Source organism: Leptonychotes weddellii, chromosome 15 (assembly GCF_054177405.1).
Source record: "Leptonychotes weddellii isolate Sample4059 chromosome 15, ASM5417740v2, whole genome shotgun sequence".
NCBI classification, from domain to species: Eukaryota; Metazoa; Chordata; class Mammalia; order Carnivora; family Phocidae; genus Leptonychotes; species Leptonychotes weddellii.
In genome coordinates, this window is record NC_138383.1 from 20,522,218 (window position 1) to 20,542,600 (window position 20,383).

The window sequence follows — 20,383 nt, forward strand, 5'->3', positions numbered from 1 at the left end:
GGACTGACCGCTGTGGGGACACGCGCACCCTCCCTAGCCACAGCCCAACGCCACCGCTCACCCACCCAAAGGCCACGGGGGCACTGGAATTCTCCTGCACTTGCCGGGGAAGGAGAAAGCAGCGCTGAGCAATGGCCATTGGCCTGGGGAACTTTGCAACATCTCTAATTCTGACAAGACCAGTCCTGGATGCGTCTCGCTTGGCTCCCATCACGGAGATGCCCCAGTCTGACCCTACGGGGCTGGTGGTGGTGCGAGGAGTCACAGGAGATGGGAGAAGGATTGACAGACACGAACCCAAACCACATGAAGTAATTTCTAAACATTTTTATTTCAAATCTCTTTTCACCCCTCCCCAAAAAGACATGAGTCAGTACAGCAATCATAAAAAGGAGATACAAACACAAGAGTCAAATGTCTCCCGCACTGACACTTACAAAAAACTGGGAGTTGTACGTGGGGTTTCCAAACAGGACCTGCAGCAGCTACTAATGTCCCTTTATAAGAGTCACACATGCCTATTAATACAGTATATACAAACACCCGGTTCTGGAACTAATCTACAGGGACATCCCAACACCCACCCATCTATCCCCAGAAAAATACCAAAACACACCCAAAGTGCATTTGTTTTGTTTATATCAAAACATCTTTCCCTTCTCCCACCCCACCCGCAGACCCTCCCACCCCATTTAAGATTGGCCTGCAAGTCTATTTTAACCATTTAGTCCTTTTTTATAGTTTATGAAAATAAATTATACAGCAACTATTTTAATAAATTAAGCACAAAAAGGGGGAGGAGAGGAGGAAAACTAAACGGGAAGACAAAAGCCAGGCCACGCTTTGGCTTGGAGGAGGGCGGGGGGAGGGGCGGCACACGAGGACAGAAGTGGTTGCAGGGTGCGGCTCCCCTTCTGGTGAAGGGCTGGCAGCCACCCTGAGCCCGGAAGGACACCCCTCTTCGTGGAGTTTCTTACCAACAACCAAACGAATGTACAGCAGCGGCTGCGCCACAGGCAGCATCAGTTCGGGCACCCGACGGCCGGCCTACCCACCGAGCGGCGCCTGGGTCGTGCCTGTCCCTCGGAAAAGGCTCTGGGCCCAACGGTGAGGGCAAGCCCCCGTTCAGGGGAGCACCAGGGAGGGAGGAGCCAGACCAGCCGCCCGCCCCACCTGAGCTGGGCGGAGCAGCGTGTGATGTCCTGGGTTCCGATCAAGAGCGTCCTCCGTTTTCTTCACACTCTCTCTCCAGGAGCAAAGATTGCAGTCCAGCTGCAACCAGACACTCATGTCCTCCCTGCTCTTGACCTGCTCCTTCGTGCCTCTTGGCACTTCGGAGGGAGGAGCGGGGGCGGGGAGCAGTTCCAGGTACCCTCTAACCAAGATGAGATGAGCGTGAAGGCAAGTCACAGACTCAGCATGCAGGACTGGCTTCCCAGAGGTAGATGGGAGTGGGAAGGGACGGGAGAAGAGGCACAGAGGACAGGACGGGAAGCAGGACAAAACTGGGCCGGCACCTACCAGGAAGGTCAAGAAGCGATGAAAAGGACAACAACAGTATGGAATTTGTATGTAAAGAAAGGTCTTTCCCTGGCAGATTAGAGAATCAGTATTTTAAATACAATTCCTTACTCTCTCTCTAACTGCAGCACCTGAGTCCCAGTGCCTCCGTCTCTACACGGTTCAAACCCCACCTCACGCCTCCCGAGGCTTTGCTCTCCATCTTCTCAAGGCCTCCTGTCCTTTTGTGCTGAGCACGAAGGCTCCGACGTTAAAACGGGATAGGTCACGGGGACTGGCAGACTCAACTTTGCCGTCTGGAGCTTTGAGGCCCACTAACCCTACAGCTATCATGGGGGGAGGGAGCCACACTTTGCTTTCTCTTTTTTTTTTTTTCTTTTTCTTTTTTAATAAAAAAGATTTTACTCCCCAGGAGCAAATAAATCACTTTGAACTACTGATAAACACTGTTGCAGTGAAAAGGAAAGACGGCTACGTGTATGCAACAGCATGAGTTGGTGTAAGAACAGCTGTGCCGACAATTAGAGATAAAAATCCCTTATCCCCCCCCCCCGACCCGAAACCAAACCAAGAGGATTCCCATAGGGAAAATGTCTAACTCAAAAGCTCCTCCCTTAGGGACAGGGGGCATGTCATTCTCTTAAATGTGGAAAACAAATGGCAGGTCTCCCCACAATGGAGATGCTTTCAACACCCCAAGTGGGGGCAAGACCTCTGCAAATGAAGACATGCGTGCGGACACACACACACACGCGCGCACACACACACGCTGACTTTCAGATCTCCCTTCCACAGCCACAGAGCTATATCCCAGTGCCTTGCCCTCCGTTTTCAGGGCTCAGAGCCAAGGGAGAGGCCGCGGGGCAGGGAAGGGTCTAACCTAAGGGAGAAGTCCCACCTATCCCCGTCTCCTGCTGGGACCCAAAGGCTTCAAGCAGCCTTGTTCTTTTGGGGGCCTAGGGTGAGGGCCAAAAAGGTGGGCACCCCAGGGCATCCAGCTCTACTCTAGGCTCTCATACCCAGACGTGCGAGCGCTCAACACCCTCCCGGCTCCCCACCTCTTCCTGGATGTACACTGGAGGGGGGTTTGCAGCCATCTCCACAGCATTCCCAGCCTCAGGGAGGGCCGACCCCGTCAGCCCCTGGGAAAGGAAGGAGAGGAGCAGAAACCGTGACGGTGAGCTCCCCACCGAGCCTCTCCTCTCAGAAGCCGGCGTGCTGCAGTCCGCAGCTCACACTCACTACATCTAGGCACAGGCTGGCCACCGGGCCAAGGCCACCGCCGACGGCCCCAAAGTCCCAGCTGCCGCCCCCTTACCCAGTCCTCACAGCAAGGCCCCAGCCCTTACTCTGCGCTCCTGCCACAGCCGCGGATTTCAAGTAACAGCCCATTGTAGCAGCAGTTGCCACCTAGCTCACAGCGGTTCACACCTGTCCTGAGGAAGGTTACAGCAGATCAGTCACCAACAAGTAAGGGTCACAGGAAAGAACCCATTACCAACTCTGAAATCAATGATGGGTCCCGGGAGGTGAGAACCCTTTCCAGTTTGTGACTTTAAAATACAACAACCGAAAAGGAATGAGTTCCCTCTGTGGACCGCATCTCGATTAGCACGACACAGAACTGGCAAAGGAGGAGTGGGCCCGGCCTGGAGAGCGGCCAGCCGCCCCGTCCCCTCTCTACTCTCTGACCAGGCGGGCCCCTCAGCCAGCTGCCCCACTCCCGCCTCTTCCTCCCCCCTCACCCCCCGACCGAGCCGGTCTCTCCCTGCGCAACTCTGTCTCACAGCCCACTCTACTGAGGAAGGGCTAGGCGACAACCTGGGCCATGACTAGCACACACAGACAGATCATGGACACAGGTGCACACCACCCTTTCCCAGGAGGAGAAAGAAGGATGGTGGTGAGGTTGGGTCATGCCTCCTCAGCTGGTCTGGTTCTGGACCTGACCGCAGGAATTCTCCAGTGGAAACCTCTGGTACCACAAGGGGTACAAGGGCTCTGCCTTCCTCCCTGCCGGACTGCGCTGAGAGCAGTGAGGTCCCTGGCCATGGACAGGAACTAGGTGACTTCTGGCTCTGGGGTCCACTTCACCATCATAAGCCCTCAATGCTGAGACTTGCCTGATGACCAGGAAGTTTCCATCTAAACCGCAGGCACTGGGAAAGGAGTGACTGATGCTGCCACTCTAACCTGGGGCTGTGTCCTGGTCAGTACACGCTGCAGATTTCTGCTTCCATGCTTTTGTTCATGTGTTTCTTGTCTCACTGTCTTACCCTCACCTAGGACCCAAAGCCTCACCGCCACAGAGCTCTCCCAGACCATCTGGTCTACCCTGATCTTACCCACCTGAATTTCTTTAAAGACAGACCTTGGTTCTTGCTGCCACACAGAGTCATTCTCCAACTGCTGCACATGCAGCAGTCACTTAAAAGCTCCCTCAGGCCAGACATCATGTCTTCCCCCTCTTGTGTTTCCCACAGTATCTAGCCCAGAGCCAGGCAAACACACTAAAACACACTATAAAAAAGAATTTTAAAATTACGGGTGGCTGAAATGGTGTAAAAGAAAAAAGGCCCAAAAAACCCAAATAGCTGCACATCAGCCACTCAAGGATCCCAATGGATGGCAGACTGCAGGCTCTAGAGCTGGGTGGCACTTTCTGCAAGATGGCAAGTTAATCTGCACCCTCAAGAGGCAAGACTCACAGGTTAAGCCAATTTCTGGGATCACTATCTTCATTGGTTGGTAACACTCCATGGGATCCAAGGAGAAAAGAGGTACCTCGTGACAAATCAGAGGTGGGCTGTGTTTATGTCACAAAGCTCATTTTGTGGACCCCCTCTTTCCAGGCAGATAACAATGCAAGTCTCCTTCCTATTCCACTACAAGGAGGAAGACTGGTCATTCCATGCAAGACATAAGGCAGAAGGCCAATGCTTCCAGATGAGGCAGTCCTATAAATTACCAGGACACTGGGGCCTCACCCCAAACCATCAGGAAACCACAAACCTGATGATATTATTTATCTCATGAGATGAGGCAGACAGAAGCACAGGGGAACCAAAAGAGGCAGTCTAATGGAACATTTACTACAAAAGAGCAATAAAGACCCAAACAGCTCAATTTTCATATCTTAATAGCAAACCTCTCCCCAGAGTAACTCTATAGAAAAGCAAACTCATAATATCATATGACTTGACAACGGCCCACTTCAGAAAAACTCAAGGACCACTGAAACACACTGGAGTTTCTCCCCCTCCTCTTCCACTTCCGCCTGGAAGGTGGGCAACTCCCAAATCAGCATCAGACAGACTTCCCAATGAAAGGGGGGCAAACAGGATCTGACTCAGGAAAATGTTTGGGTTGCTAGAAAAAACACAGTTAAATTAAAAAGCCCTTGCTACCTCCCGTCCCAGAAGTGGGATAACAGGGATAAACCTAAAAACACGAGATGCAATGCTCTCCTCCTCTCTGATCCAAAGACACTCCATTAAGGCTGAGACATTGGAGAGCTTCTTCTCGGAAGAGCGCTACCACGATAGCTTCGTTTCTCACCATCCTCCATATTCCCTCTCACTAGCTGGCAGACATATGGAGGTAAGTAACACTGACTCCTAAGTCATGGGTACAGTTTGCCATTAAGAATCTGGAAGCATGCTCCATTAACTTTAGCAGCTCATGATTAGGGCTCTCAACTGCTCAGGTGATGAGAAAACCGACTGCCTTGACAGCTGGCAGAAGCAACAGGAACGATGTTACCATGATCAGAGTGAAATGTACAGTTATCTCGGGGGAGGGGTGGAGGGTGGAGGAAGAACGGGACGGACTTGAGGTCACAGAACTCAGGAATTCAGTACGACAAAACTAACACAGCTTCTATGAGAGGTGATTCTGAAACCAGGTTCCTAAACCTTCAAAGGAAAGGATGTGAGGAGTCACTACTTTCCCCGGCAGAGGCCCTTTGCCAGTTTTTGTTCAGCAATCTTCTATTCGAGACTACCCACCCTTTCTTTCTCGCTCCGACTGAAGCTGCCCAAGCTTAAAGAGATGAGGATCCTCATCCCTCAGAGACTCCCAGCTCAATTTGCACTTCTGACTCCTTCTCTTCCCTTCTTTGAGGTCAATGGTGAACACTCGCACTCTGCCTTTGGCACCAGCTGAACGACCGTCACTGGCAATCCCCTCCCTCCCGTCCCCCCGTTTGGACCTGGCTCACCCTTGGCACCACTTCCAGTCCAATGGGCACGAACCCCAGCTGCCTTTAAAGGAAGTTTTCCATACCGAGAAATGCAAATATCCAAAACAAAACTTCTAAAACAGGAACAGTGTTGAGACTTCTTCCAGTTTTCCAAGGAGCTCGTCCAGTTCCAGGACACCGCGGGGGCTGGATGTGAAGAGGTGGAGCCCCCGCGCAGAGAGTGTGGTTGTGTGCTTCTTCCAAGCCCCAGGGCTGCAAGGGGGACCAAAGTCTTTGCACGGAAGAACTCAGCCCTTCCAATTCCCTCGTTTCTCCTCACTCCCCCTTCCACAGTAGCTTCATTTGGTTCTTCAGAACTGGAGCTTGGCAACCAAATGCCTAGGTGAAAAAGGAAAAATATGAGAGCGGCTCAATGGAATGGAGCCAAATGGAGAAGAGCTCAGCTTCTGGAGGTGGAAAAGTACAGCTCAAAAGGAGAGCTGGAATCTGGATAGCCAAAGACTTCCACAAACACTGGTGCTGGCTCAGGATGTAGCAACAGCATTTGCTGGGGGACCTGAGCAGCCCAGGACTTGGACACCAAAAAAAGGTCCTAAAATAACTGACAAATATATTGTATCATATCACCTTACTTCTCTTTCCCTTTCCCTTACCCCTTAATTTTCCACTCACTTTTCTCCCCACTTCTTTCCCGAGGCTCACCTGCTCCAGAGACTAAAAAAGAAAGAAAAAAGAGGCGCCTAGGTGGCTCAGTCGGCTGAGCGTCTCACTTTTATTTTTTTAAGATTTTATTTTATTTATTTATTTATTTATCTATTTAAGAGAGAGCAAGAATGAGAGAGAAAGAGAGAGCACGAGCAAGGTGAGGGGCGGGGGGAAGCAGGCACTCCACTGAGCAGGGAGCCCGATGTGGGGCTCAATCCCGGGACTCCAGGATCATGACCCGAGCCGAAGGCAGACACCCAATCAACTGAGCCACCCAGGCACCCTGAGTGTCTGACTTGATTTCAGCTCTGGTTACGGTCTGAGGGTCATGAGATCGAGCTGAGCACAGAGTCTGCTTGAGATTCTCTCTCTCTCTTCCTCTCCCTGCTCACTCTCACTCTCTCTAATAAAATCTTTTTTTTTTAAGATTTTATTTATTTATTTGTTTGAGAGAGAGGGAGGGTGGGGGGTAGAAGGAAAGAGAGAAGCAGACTCCCCACTGAGCAGGGAGCCCGACGTGGGATGCGGCCCTAAGGTCTAAATCAAGAGTGAGGACAGCATGATGCTTATTCTTTGCCATAGACAACAATCCTGGTGTCACACACAGCAAAGAGACCCTGGGAGTTTAGTTCAATCCTTTGCCCCCCATACTCATGACAAATGGATATCCCTGGCCTATACCTCATCAGATCAAGTCCCTTCCCATCTCAGGGCCTTTATGCTTACTGGACCCCTTGCCCAGAATGCTCTGCTCCCAGATCCTCTCATGGGTGACTCCTTGATAATTCAGATCTCAGCTGAAATGACATCTCCTCACAGAGACCTTCCCTGATCATCCAAACTTGAGTAGCACTATCCCACCACTAGTCATTAAACTTCACCAGGTTTTATTCCTCATAACATGTATGGTCAACTGAAATTAGCCTATTCACTTCTTTACATGTTTGCTGTCCATCTCTCCTTATGAGAACTGCAGCTCAGCGAGGTCAGGGCCATAGATCACCTCGCTCAGCACACTCTTCCCAATCCACACTGGGTACTTAACAAATAGGCAGAGCTGCTGAAGGCAAAGCCAAATGGGGAGCTCCCTAAGACCTGTGGAAAACCACTATGCTTTTGGACCTCTCTGTTAAAACAGTTCTTCTGAAGTGGGACTGAAGTCGAACTCCTCATACCTTACATTGATCGTGGCCCTTGTCCTGCCCCTGGCGCCACAGAGAATAAGTTTAACCACTCCTCCTTCGCATTACTTTCAGGTAGCAAGCCCCTCTCACCCCGAAACTTCTCTGCTCCGTGTTAGTCATTTATTCCCCATATGCTGAAGCTGGGAGCCCCCCACCATACTGAGCCCACCTTTGAATGTACTGTTTGGGAGGGTTCCTCCTAAGCACCCACAGAGGTGGTGCTCTAACTAACGGGTCCTAATTACTCCACAACGGTGTGTTTGCGTAGGCGCGCCTCCCTGGTTCCCTCCTACCTAATTCCCATCCTAATTTCAGCTGCAAAGCCACCAAGCAGAGAAATCCTCCTAGACATCAGAACATTTGGATGTTTTAGGTGTCGCTTCCAAGGTATACAACTTGCATGTCCTTGAAGATATGACAAGAGATTGTACACCCAGTCCAGGATGCTTTAAGTTAAAGCTCTGTAGCCTCCCAGAGTTATGATTTCTTGATCTCTCTTCTTTCATTCCTTCTCCCCTTGTTAATCCTTATTAGCCCAGCTCACGTACTTTCCCTCAAGCATAGGATCAGGGACTTTCAGAGCTCAGAAGGGAGGCACCCAGCTGGGTTCACCTTAGCCATGGCCCAGGAAAACCCGTGGGGCATAAACGCCAGTCATCACACTCTCCAGTTATGAAGAGAGCAGAGAGTGTGGAGAGATGAAGACTCCCTTCATTCTCAGACTGTCACTCTGTGGGTTTTTTTCCCTTAGTTTGTATCATGTGGGAGATAGCACTGGGGAACAGAGAAGGTTGGAGGAGAAGCAGACATATTCAGTGCTTCAGGAGGGCAGTCCACACAAAGAGGAGAGATAGGGGGTCACCACACCTGGCAGGTCACGAGAATGTTACATGTGATCATACATATAACCCACACTACCAAAATTACAACTCTCTGGCAATTCTGTTCCCTACTCACCTCTATCTTTCAATGCCTACATGAAGGCAGTTTAAAAGACCAATTAGAATCAATCTGCACAAACCAGTATTCCAAGATATTTTATGGGGAAAATAAATGAGTAGAATTCAGTTAATGTAGTGATGGGAGAAGAGCCTCTTAGATAAATGAATTCCTTAGCTAATTCACTTATTCTTTTCAATAATTTACTCTTCAGTGGTCCAGATGGAACTCTAACTAGAAGAGTGAGCTTGTTTTCCTCACCCCCACATTCCACGCCACTGGCCTTGGAAGTTCTCACTCAAGTGCACAGCCTGTTGCAAATGAAAGGGGGCCTGCACTCCCTTTGATGACCTTTTCCTTGTCTGTGGTTTCCTGTTTTACATGTCATTTGTGCAACAGCAGGGAGAGGGGCCAGAGTATGAGAGAAGGCCCCACACTTAGCTACGCTTGTGTGTTCTCCTCATTTATATTCGGTGCTTAGCTTGCATGTTGCTTGGCAAATACTTTTTAAGCCCCTCCTGTCTGTCTGCTCTTCTCCCATTTGGTGTATGTGCCCCCTTGGGGACTCCGTTATCAGATTTGGTGACTCTCTGGGCAGACGCCTGGATCCGGAGTATACACATGGGGTGTGGGGGAGGGGGGTGAGGCCCAGCACATGACGGTAACTGTCCGGGAAGAGACTTGGCTGGACGGTAAGGCAGAGAGCTCATACCCTTGGTGGCGATCAGCAGGGGGCCCCTCGCTACGTGGAGGGTTCGACCTCTTGCTTCTGTTTGGAAATGAGCTGCGCTTCCTTTAGAGACAGGTACACCTCTTCCTGAGGATCATAGTAGTAGAACTTTCGGATATAAGAGATCAGAGGTCTGTGAAAAACACAAGAGGGATACACATAAAGTGTTATTTACAAAGACCATAAACAAAAGACCACCTTTGTTCAAGCCTTCCTTCTTCTTCAACCCTTATATGGCTGTGACTACACAAAAAAACTTGGCTGACCTAAGAAACTTGCCACGTTCTCACTTGTTATAACTCCGTCTCCCTCCCTCTTACTACCTCCATTCCACTCTTCGTAGAGACTGCAGAAGGGAGGCTCACACACACACACACACACACACACACACACACACACACACCTTCCTCTCTTCTAGCTGCCATGTGACACTTCTAGAGTTAGGTGCTAAGACACGTGAGAAGTGAAAGGAGGATGCCTGTGAAGAGCGCCAGGCTCTGTCTGTGCTATCAGCTGGCGGGCCTCACTCACATTTCTAACTAAGCCTCCATTCCTGCCCCGACCCAAAAGACCCCATTGTACTTAGGCAGTGGGAGATCCGGGATGTGATCTATCCGGACGAGCTGTCGGATTCGGAATCTGCAAAGGTGCTGGAGGGATTTGACATTGCTGAATCTAGACACTGGATAGAGCAGCTGGACTGGAGTCGGTGGCAGTCCTTCAAGAATGAAAACCAAGGACATATTCAGAAGGAACAATGCAGCTAACTACAATTCCCCTTATGAAGCGAATCCAGGGAAGGGAAATAGGGCTTCTTTATAGTTCACATGTGCATTCTGTGCAAAAGCTCCTTTCCACAAAGAACTGCTGATTTCCATTTGCAGAAGCATTACCACTGTATTTCATCAAGAGACTCGATTCTCCTCCGCCAAGAGCCTCCCTAGCACTACTCTTCACAGCTGAGAGTCTCGCTCTTCAGAATAGCCCAATGAAACCACCAAGCTAGAGACTTTACTTGGAGCCACGTGGCCAATCCCAGGCCTGAGGCTCTCCGTGAAAAGCAGGAATCAAAGCACCCCCGCTAGGAATGGGGGATACTGTGAGAGCACATCTAGCATCATCCTGAAGGGGAGAACTCAGAAAGGCTGCTTAGAGGAGTCCCCAGCCAATTCCAACTAAGAGGCTGGTAAGCAGAAGGCAACGGCTGGGATCAAGGCTACAAGCCTATCACTCCTGCCATTTACTTCAAGCCAGGACCAGCGGGTTTAAGCACCTCTTATTTCCCCCCCACAACCCCTCCCCCCCGGCCGCTTTGCCGCCTACAACCCCTCCTTGCTCCTGAAGTTTTAGGCTGGGTCCAGGAACAGAAAAAAAGATGATGCCTTTAAAAGGAAAGCAACGGTCCCGCATCGGGCTCCCTGCTCCTTGGGAGCCTGCTTCTCCCTCTGCCTTTCTCTCTCACTCTGTCTGTCATGAATAAAAGGAAAAAAAAAAAAAATCTTTAAAAAAAAAAAGGAAAGCAACGACAGTAGCTTGAGGAAGCTGGAATTAGTACCACTCAGTGCCAAAGTGCCTTCTGACTGACGCCAACCAGGCCCAATGGGAGCCCCACACCCTGCTTTCATCAGCATCAGCGGGCTTGGTGCTGGGAAATTCCAGCCCCCCCACCCGCCCGGGGTCAGTGCCACAGAACAGAAACATCCACAATGGCAGGGACACTGAAACTGGTCCAAGGGAACAAAGAATATTCTGGTTTCAATAAACAAAGGGGCTACAGCAGGTAAGTAAGCAAACTGCTCTCAGAAAGAATCTGAGCTACAAAATCTTTGAAAGAACTCTTTTCTCAGTTGCTGTCCTATCAAAAGAAATTCTGTAGGCACAACTTATCGGTCTACTACTGTTTTAGGTATCTACTGTTTCAGGAGTTTAATTTCAAACATTTTTAAGTTTTGTTTGAAGGCGTGAGAAGAAAAAATTAAAGCTTGCAGATTGTCTCCCAGAGCCTTTGCATGGTCATTGATAACAGACTTTCTAAAAAAGAAAAAAGTCAACATACACATACTGTTACTAAGCAAGTAGGCTTGACTTAAAAACATTTAACTTATTTAGTCTTCAAAACTATACTTTGAGGTAGGTATCACAATTATCCCCACTTTACATATGAAGAAACTGAGGTCTACTGGGGTCTCAGAGAACTTGCTCGCAGTACAGAACCAACAAAGCCAGCCTGCCATGAGCACCGGTCTGTCTGAGGAAGAGCTGAGCCCACAGAACTTCAAAGGAGGGTTCTTCAGGCGTCTCCCCAGAGCACCTGCCCCTCTGCTGTCTGCTGAGGGCGCTATCCAGGAAAGCCCCAGCACTTTGATTCATGACTGGCCTCTCTCAGTCCTCTCCTTGCTCCTATCCCTTCAATCCTCGGGCTTATCCTTGGAAGCACAGTAGTCCTCCTCCACCCACATGACTGGTCCTCTCCACTCATACACTATTAAAAAAAAAAAAAAAAATCACACATGAATTTCTCTCTTGAATGTATTTAAACTCAAGTGGTTTTAAAATGGTACTGGGTTCAAAGGCCTCTTTGAATTTACCCTCTCTCTCATATGTTTAAAAAATATTCTTTAGTAAATTAAACTATGGCAAACAGAAAGCTTTTGGGGGTGGGTTGTAATAACGCTAAGTTCAACATGATGTTTCAGAGATAAAGGTAATTTATGTATCTAATTATTTATTCCCAAAGACACAGTACTATCGGACTTGTGCTTAAAGAGATCAGGATAATAAGCAGCATAAAATTATCTGACAGTTTGCCTACTTGAATTTTAATGACCATATATACTTGCCTATTTAATTGTGTTACTTTTAGCCTTAGGCTTACAAACAGCAATTTGAAACCTGTTAATTCTCTGATATTTCCTGCTATCAACCTGAACATTTACTGTTTGCCCCCAAACACAGCAAACAACTGGAGCTCTCACATCCAGAGCATGTTAACAGAAGAGGTTAGAAATGGAAATAAATCTGAAATAAGACACCAGGTCAGCAGAAAAGGAAAGGGCGAGGTGGACAGTGATGATCAGGAACCTTCTTCTGGTCCTTCATACCACGGGTCCTGGACACCAATCCAGTTTCCAGCCACTTCACTGTTTTTTCTCCCCCCAACAAGGATCAGGTTAGGGGTGACACATATCTTCCAAGTCTGAGCACCCCCACACATAGGTCTTTCTGCCAAACCAAACTGTTCCCTGAAGACCAGAATTTTCCAGGCCAAAATGTCAATAGTGCAGAATTAAGAAATCCTGGGATACAGAGAAGACCTGTCACTGAACAAAACAAATAATTATAAGATTAATGATGGTTATAAAAGAGAGACCAATTTCCTTAGAGTTGTGCAATTCAAAGTACAATTAAAAAACAAAAGGTATTGGAGGCGCCTGGCTGGCTCAGTTGGTAGAGCACGCAACTCTTAATCTCAGGGTTGTGAGTTCAAGCCCTGTGTTGGGTGTAGAGATTACTCAAAAATAAAATCTTTAAAAAAAGTATTTTCTCTTCATGCACTTCACAGATGATGAAGATCCTCCCAACTAAGAAGGATATGCTCACTTTGAGTTTTGGCTCGAACAGCATCAAGGGTTCTGTGCTAATCCCATCATACTCTCTTTTTGAGACTGCTGCCTGGTGGTGTTAGGCATTTAGTTTACAACTGTGGAATGGACCAGACTGAGATGCAAACAGTGACCTCGGATTTGTTACGACTATACTCCACTACTAAAAAGAGATAAGGGGGAAACTAAGATCAGGTGCCATCATTTTTATTTTTACTAAGGGTCCCTCCTTTGATGCCAATTACTCCATTTATTCTAACTCATGGCCTTCCTTCTGCTTCTTACTTGCCACCATCCAGAACTTTTCCATTAGTCCTAGCTTTATGATTCCTATGATCCCTAGCATCCCTTTAACACCAGTCTGCATGCCCTGTTAGTGCAGTCAGCTCTAGTATTGAGCTGGAAAGAAAACCTGACTTTGAATCCTGGCTCTACAACCCATTGTACTTTAGTTGGGGGGTGTGTGTGTGTGTGTGTGTGTGTGTGTGTGTGTGTGTGTGTTAAGCAGGCTCTATGCTGGCCTCCAATGTGGGACTCGAACTCGCAACCCTGAAATCAAGACCTGAGCTGAGATCAAGAGTAGGACATTTAACCGACTGAGCCACCCCGGCGCCCCACTGTACCTCAGTTTCTTAATCTGTATCAAAAAAAGGAAGAACGAAAGAAAAGAAAGAAGAGAGACTGTAGTATCCCTTTAAAGGATTCTGTAAGGGCTAAATCAAATAATACCTGGTCCCTTGTAGGCGTTTGGTTATCATCCCAAAGTCACAACAAACAGGCTCCTTTTAGAATCTACTGAGTTAAAATCCCTGGTGCAGGTTGAGAAAGCTCAACTCAAATGCTAATCCCTACCTCCTCTCCACACCAAGTCCCTCACAGAATCAACCTCACAGAATGCCTAGACTTTTATGACAAGCAAAGGAGGACAGCAAACAACGGTAAAGGAGAACACTGACTTTGCCTTTTGTCCCAGTCCTTCAAAGAGAGGTCACACAGGGTCTAGGAGCAAATACTAACTCTGCTTTGCCTTCTCAGTTTGATTACAATTTTAAGTGCAAGTAGATACCCTCTCTGTAGCATTCCTCATAGGTCCTAAAAAGACACCCTCCACTAATAAACACACTTCTGACTTCCTTATGCAGTCTCCACAAGTCTCAGCAAACTCAGGTTTCAATTTGCTTGCTGTTATCTTTTCCCCAGTAACAGACTGGTAGCAAATAAAGCACAGGATTTGGAGTCAGCTGAGCCTGGGTTTGAACTCTGACTTCAGCACTGATCAGCTAAGTGACTTCACATTTGAGCCTCAGCCTCAGTTTCTTCACTGTCAAATGAAAATGGTCTTATCTATAAATAGACCAATCTATTAGCTAACTTTGGGTTGTTGTAAGAAATGAGAGCTGTTCAAATAAAGAACCTGACAAAGTAATTGGCACAGGATACACAGTCAATAAACAGTAGCAACTGTTACAAGTTCTAACCCTTACCAATGTTAAGAATCTTAGTTAAAATTTCTGCAGACAGGGCACATTTGTAGAATGAAATGAGCTTATAGCAGAGTCCAAGTCTCTCAAATACTCTACAAGTAGATAGATATATGCTCCAGACTCCAGAATCCTCTGAGAGGATTTCCCTGGTTCACCCATAAAAAGAGCTGCTTCCCCTGCCCTTGTCAATCACCCACCGCTGACTGCCATGCCTTGTACTGAGTTCTACATGTGCTCTTGCCTTTATCTTCCTACCTGTCCTCTCTCTGAGGCTATGAGGGTAGAAATATGGCTTATTTTTGATACTGAGTTACAGAATAAATGTCTGTTAAATAAATAACCTCCAAAAGCCACAAACTTTAAAAATTACTAAAGAGTCAATTCCTATAAGAAAGGATTCTAACTTTTCCCTTTAACCAAGTCAACTGCATGAGACCCAACTGTGTTGACAGCGCTGAGGCAAATACGAAATGAAGTGAGAATTAATACAGTTCTCACCCTGTCATGCCTTATTTAAATCACCAAGATTATAAAACGCATTCCTGTAACCTGGCTCAATCCTGTTACTGATGTTCTGCCTGGGGCTCCCCTGGAACTTCTTTTTAAAGCAATTTCTTGGCACACAGTTTGTCTAAGAATCTCAATTTGATTCACTGGGAACGGATGAAGTTCTCATTTTAAGTTCTGTTTGTATCTTACAAATTCCTCAATTAATATGCTTGTCATTTTGCCTTTCCCCAACCCTATAAAAGCAGACAGACTCCTCCAAACCATCCCGTCTCTCCCTTCGGGAGAGATTAGATAGGTAGCTCCCTACTTCGTGGGCAGAAAGACTATATAACCACGCCAGCAAGGATGGGAACGGAACTTCCCAATGCTCCCAAATGGAGAGATGTCTTTATATTTAATGCTAGTAGAGATATACAACAAGAACTATCTACTCTTTAATAGCAAGTTTAGTACGAATGGACAAAATCCACAGCAGACTGTCATTGAATTCAGCCTCCTTGACACTCACCGTGGCCTTTCTAGTGAATACTCTTTTACCTTCCCTGTTCCCGTAGAAATGGCCTGAGCGAGTTCTCACCTCTCTGCTTCACATGGAAGCGTGAGATGCCTGGATCAGGGACAAGGAGACGCCTCTGAATGTTAAATATTCACATGACGCCTGGGCAGCAGAGGTGGGATCCATTTTCTCATTCGTGTGTTCAGAAAAGCAAAGATTCCTTCTCAGTATGTTGAAGGATTAATGTACAAGAGCAGGAGATTAACCACTGGACTCCAGGAAGAGCCAGGAAAAAGGACTTCAAGTAAGTGTGGCTTTTTCTGGGAGGCAGAGGGACACATTTTGATACTATAATGCATCATACCCAAGTAATTTATATAATTAATGTAACTCTAGCCTTACCTGGAACCCTGGATCTCAAGAAATAGAGGAACTTCCCATTCTTGGAGTGCATGATGGCTCTCTTAATGAACTCCACCACTGACTGACAGCGATCCTCAAACTTGGGGTGACACCACAGGCTGAAAGTTCCTGCCATGGTAAATTAGGGAGAGGTAAAGATGTAAAAACTTACTTTTAAAACATCTGGGAAGCTCACTTAAACATTGAAACGATTCGCAATTCTGGGAGGGTCGTTTGTGGGCAAGCTGTCAGACAGAGGTCCCTGAAGACGCCTGGTCCTGTTTGCCCCACAATGAATGGAAAGGAAGAAATCACCTTTAATAAGACATTAGTATGAACCCTAATCCTTAAATCACAGACCATAAAAAAAAGACTGCCACAGCAAAAGCCAGTTGAAATGCCATCCCCTCAAGAAACTCTGTGTTCAAGCATTCATGGAATAGTCGAGGCAAGAAAGGAAGAGTGGTTTTGCAAGTCTCACTCATTCATGTGTTATGCACAAAACATCAAATTCTAAGTCTTTTCTTCTTTAACTTCTAAATTCACACCCCCCACAGTATGTTGCAAAGATCCCACCCCAAAATTTTAGAGTCCCAAAAGCAAAAGGGAAACTGAACTCCCGTGACTAAAAACAAACCAAAAACTCAAGCACTAAATGCAAAGGAATCACCCACAAAAGGGACGGAATCCAAGAGAACTACAGATTTGAGTCTCCCTAGCTACTCTTACAGTATCACTTAAAAAGAGGAAGACAAATGCTCCATTGCAAACTGGCAACTGAAAGACCCACAAGGCTTCTATTAAAAATTCCATTTATTCGAGGAAGAAAAGCCCCTTTGAACAAAAAGTAACTGGAGCATCATTTGAAGGTTCTCTCCTTACCAGCCTCTTCTCTATCAGGGACCTTAGAGGTCAGGCATTTATTCCTCATTCTCATGGCCTAGTCATTCATCATTTTCATAGATTTATAAAAATACTTCATTTGAGGGGCGCCTGGGTGGCTCAGTCGTTAAGCGTCTGCCTTCGGCTCAGGTCATGGTCCCAGGGTCCTGGGATCAAGCCCCGTATCGGGCTCCCTGCTCAGCAGGAAGCTTGCTTCTCCCTCTCCCACTCCCCTTGCTTGTGTTCCCTCTCTCGCTGTGTCTCTGTCAAATAAATAAATAAAATGTTTAAAAAAAAAAAAAGTACTTCATTTGAAAATGCTTTACTTTGCATGGTGTTTTTCTGCTGGTTTGATTTTGGCCTTTGGAAATAGCAGGAGAGGGGGCAGCAGGCTAGGCCACAGCTATCTAACTAACTCTCAGGTCTGTGGACTGAAGGGCCTCTCTTCATGCACCTTTAAGGCAGGGGTGAGGACAGAGGAAACCATGGACAAAGCTATGCTGGCCTAACACGCTACTTCCTGCCCCACATGAGAAGCAAACCAAATACATACAGCACAACATGGCTGACAGCAGAAAAGACACGGTGGGGGCTGAGAAGAGCCTGCAAGAGACTCTGGCTTGTGAGCCTGTGGCTAACACAGCTCGTTTAAGGCTGATCCCTGAAACTCCCCAAAGTTCTCTCCACTTTTCAAATTTGTGACACAGGCAGTTATTCGGACAAAGGACGTAGTACCCAGCCCCGCCACTGCTGACCGTCACGAGTTTCTGGCCCAGGACAAACACAGAATGCCACGATGCAAAGTCAATCCAGACAGCAGGGTTGAACAAATCAGCTTCTATACATGAGCGCAGCATTCAGCACCAGCTGACCACAGAGGAGGAGGGACCCCCCAGGAAGCAAGGCAGATAGTCTAAAGCATGTTGATCCCACAAAGTCTCTGAGTTCTGATGACTATTTCCTAAGAGACCACATAGGTGACCTAAAGAAATTATCACCATGCTGTCTGACAGGAAGAGCCGATGCGACTCTCAGGCAAAGAAATTCACTACAGGACGGTCACAGGATGAACACTAAATTCTCCTCTTTGTGTATAGGATTTAACAGAAGTCTCTCTAGATGTTGTCTAATTATTTTTTCTTTATGAGATATAGATACAGCAGTTACCTACATGGGGTGAAAGTTGAAGCAACATCACGCGTTAAGTCTAATTATGAACAGAGCTTGGGAGAATTTGTGGAATGGTCCTAGGTTATCTCTTCCTTCTATCAAGAGAATTCTACCGGCTTTGCTCTGTTTGACAGTCTTGTTCAGGCCCTCCTCTTTTGGAGAGAAATGTTGAGAATACTTTTCAGCAGAACCCTCACCTTCCTCCCTACCCCTGCCAACATTGCTTCTAGGACTGAAACCAGTACCCATAACAACATTCAACGGAATATGGGATTTTCCTCCCTATCCGTAGTTCCACTTCTATAAAACCTTCCCGCAAAAAGGCCAGATAGCAAGAGTAGAGACCGGCAAAGGGGGAAGAAGGCTTTCCCCAAACGGCAGCACCTCTTACCTCTGTAGTGCTCCATTCTCGTGTGGTGGGTGATACCCTGTGACCGGAAACTGAGGCTCAGGATGTAACGAGGATCAGAGCTATCTCGTACCAGGAAAGAGCCATCTGGCTTCCCTTTCAGCTTCATCTCTGCATCTTCCCAGTTCATGGGTCCCCAGTACCAACCACACTATCAAAGACAAGAAGTGGTCAAGTACTTCACAGCATGGCGGGAAGGTGCACGTTTTCAGCACAATCGATTTTACTGCAGGAGAATCCCCACCCTCCCATCACTTCCAAAACATTTCACTAGGTAAGAGCTGCTAAGAGTGTCTTAACCATTAGCAATGAACAGCAGGCTCATTCACTTTAGCCCTCCAGAGTAACAGAAGAATAAGCCTACAGTCCCATTACCAGGGCTCTACAAAGAAAAGGAGAGGGAACTGGGTCAGTTAATCTGTCAAACTCAGCTTCCACTAAGTAAACAGTTCTCCACAACCGTTCTTCACCACATTCAAATGTTTTTCTCCAAGATTCCATTTTACAACGTCCCTTATGGAATTGATCATAGCAGCATATTGCTTTGGCACTGTAAATATAGAGGCAAGAGAACTACTCTTCTTCTAAAAATAAGACAAGGAGAGCCCAGGACAGAAGAAGGAGAGTGGGAGAGGAGGCCAGCCGCCAGTCTCCGGGCACCGCCTACCTTCTCCAACTCTCGAAGGCTGGCGGCAAAGCTGCTTGAGTCGGGCCGGTAGAGCGGACACTGGAGATGCTGGGGGGGCTGGCTGTGCAGGGATTCAGCTGCTCGGATGGGAGCAATCCGGGGAAATGCATCTGCCGGGCAAGAGAGTGGTGGTCACTTGTTCACCCTCCCAGCTCCCAAGCACAAGCAGACCCTCCCCGCAAAACAGAGATGCTAACTGAAGAGGGGCAAGGCATTAGAAGCTAAGCTGGAAAGGGTGGACGCCAAAGCAGTGGAAAGGAGCTGGATGGGCTGTAACAAAAAGCTGTGTGGGCTCGTGTAAGCTGTGAAGGATGGGTGGGGGCGTTTGACCCCAAGAGAGGGCTAGGGGAGCTGCTCACTAACCTGACTAAGGTGACTACTTCATGGGCTTCACCAGCCTAGAGCGATTCCAGCTTCTCCCACCTCGAGGTGAAGCGCCGGTAAAGCAGCCTTGGAAATAGTGACTCGCTTACTTGCCCAGGAAGAGGAACGATTTTGCCAGGCAAGTGGAAAAGAATGCCGATTTCATTCATTTTACTCCTTGGGGACTGGAGGCTGGCAAAGCAGGTATGGGCTACTAAATGCTTGGTACTTATTTACAAGGCTGCAATAAATACTAAAAGCTTAGAAACACCAGAGAACTCTGAAAACTTTAAACCTCCTCACCATTTGGAAATTAAGGCAGTCTCCTAAGTGAGATCTACTCAGAGACCGCAAAGCAGGTTCGGCAGCAAAGAGGTGAGAAATTTAAGTCTTTTATCCCAACAAAAGTCAGATTCACCTCCACCGGGAAAATGGGTTAGAAAAACCAGTTCTTGGCCTCAATTCCAAGGAGTTCTGGCCCAGCCAAGGGGATAAGATTTAAGCTTTCTCATAAGTCCTATTATTTCCATAAATAGACGTCTCCCATCCTTCAAGAGTATATCACTTTGTACTCCCAACTTTTACAAGGCTTGCCTCTAAACTAAGCTAACCTGGGGCATGGGGTGGAGGAGGCGGAGGTAGGGGGAAAGACTGCAGGGAAGACCCCATCGGAGCCACAAGGACAGATGTAGGCAGCGTCCCACTGATATCATCTAGAAGAGAGAACAGAAGCAAGAGGTTCAGAAATATGAGCACAGATGAGTGAGGTGAAGCAGAGGAGAGGGAGAAGGATCATCAGGCTGCCCTCTGGAGCAAGATGGCCTGACCTTCACCCTGTCTTTTTGCATAGAGGCAACAATCATCTTAACCTGGTTTCCTTTGTTGAAAGCAGAAATGTAAGGATATTCCTAAAGCAGTCTACTAGCGGTAGATTCAGGGCAAGATAAATACAGGTCTAATCAACGTATGGACAGTAAATGTTACAGCATGCAGGTAAGAAACCCATTTAACTGCTTAGGGAGATGATAAGGGTGCTGAGAAAGGGACAGGGAATAATTGGGTCATTATTAGAAACCAGTCCTGGAAAAGAACAACAG

At 47.5% G+C, this 20,383-nt stretch overlaps 1 protein-coding gene across 3 annotated transcripts in view; it reads right to left on the reverse strand.

Moving 5' to 3' along the window:
* Window positions 1–312: 312 nt before the first annotated feature.
* SOCS7 (suppressor of cytokine signaling 7) overlaps window positions 313–20,383 on the reverse strand; it is a 31,183-nt gene continuing 11,112 nt past the window's right edge. For 2 of the 3 annotated variants that reach the window (XM_081805105.1, XM_081805104.1), the window contains 6 exons: window positions 18,903–19,033; window positions 18,218–18,386; window positions 15,775–15,903; window positions 9,863–9,998; window positions 9,263–9,413; window positions 313–6,100 (listed from right to left, as the gene is read on the reverse strand). In XM_081805105.1, the coding sequence (XP_081661231.1) occupies window positions 9,293–9,413; window positions 9,863–9,998; window positions 15,775–15,903; window positions 18,218–18,386; window positions 18,903–19,033 (686 nt within the window). In that variant the 3' untranslated portion in view covers window positions 313–6,100; window positions 9,263–9,292. Of the gene's footprint in view, window positions 6,101–9,262; window positions 9,414–9,862; window positions 9,999–15,774; window positions 15,904–18,217; window positions 18,387–18,902; window positions 19,034–19,897; window positions 20,000–20,383 lie in introns of all 3 variants that reach the window. The other variant, XM_006744894.3, reaches the window with a different exon arrangement.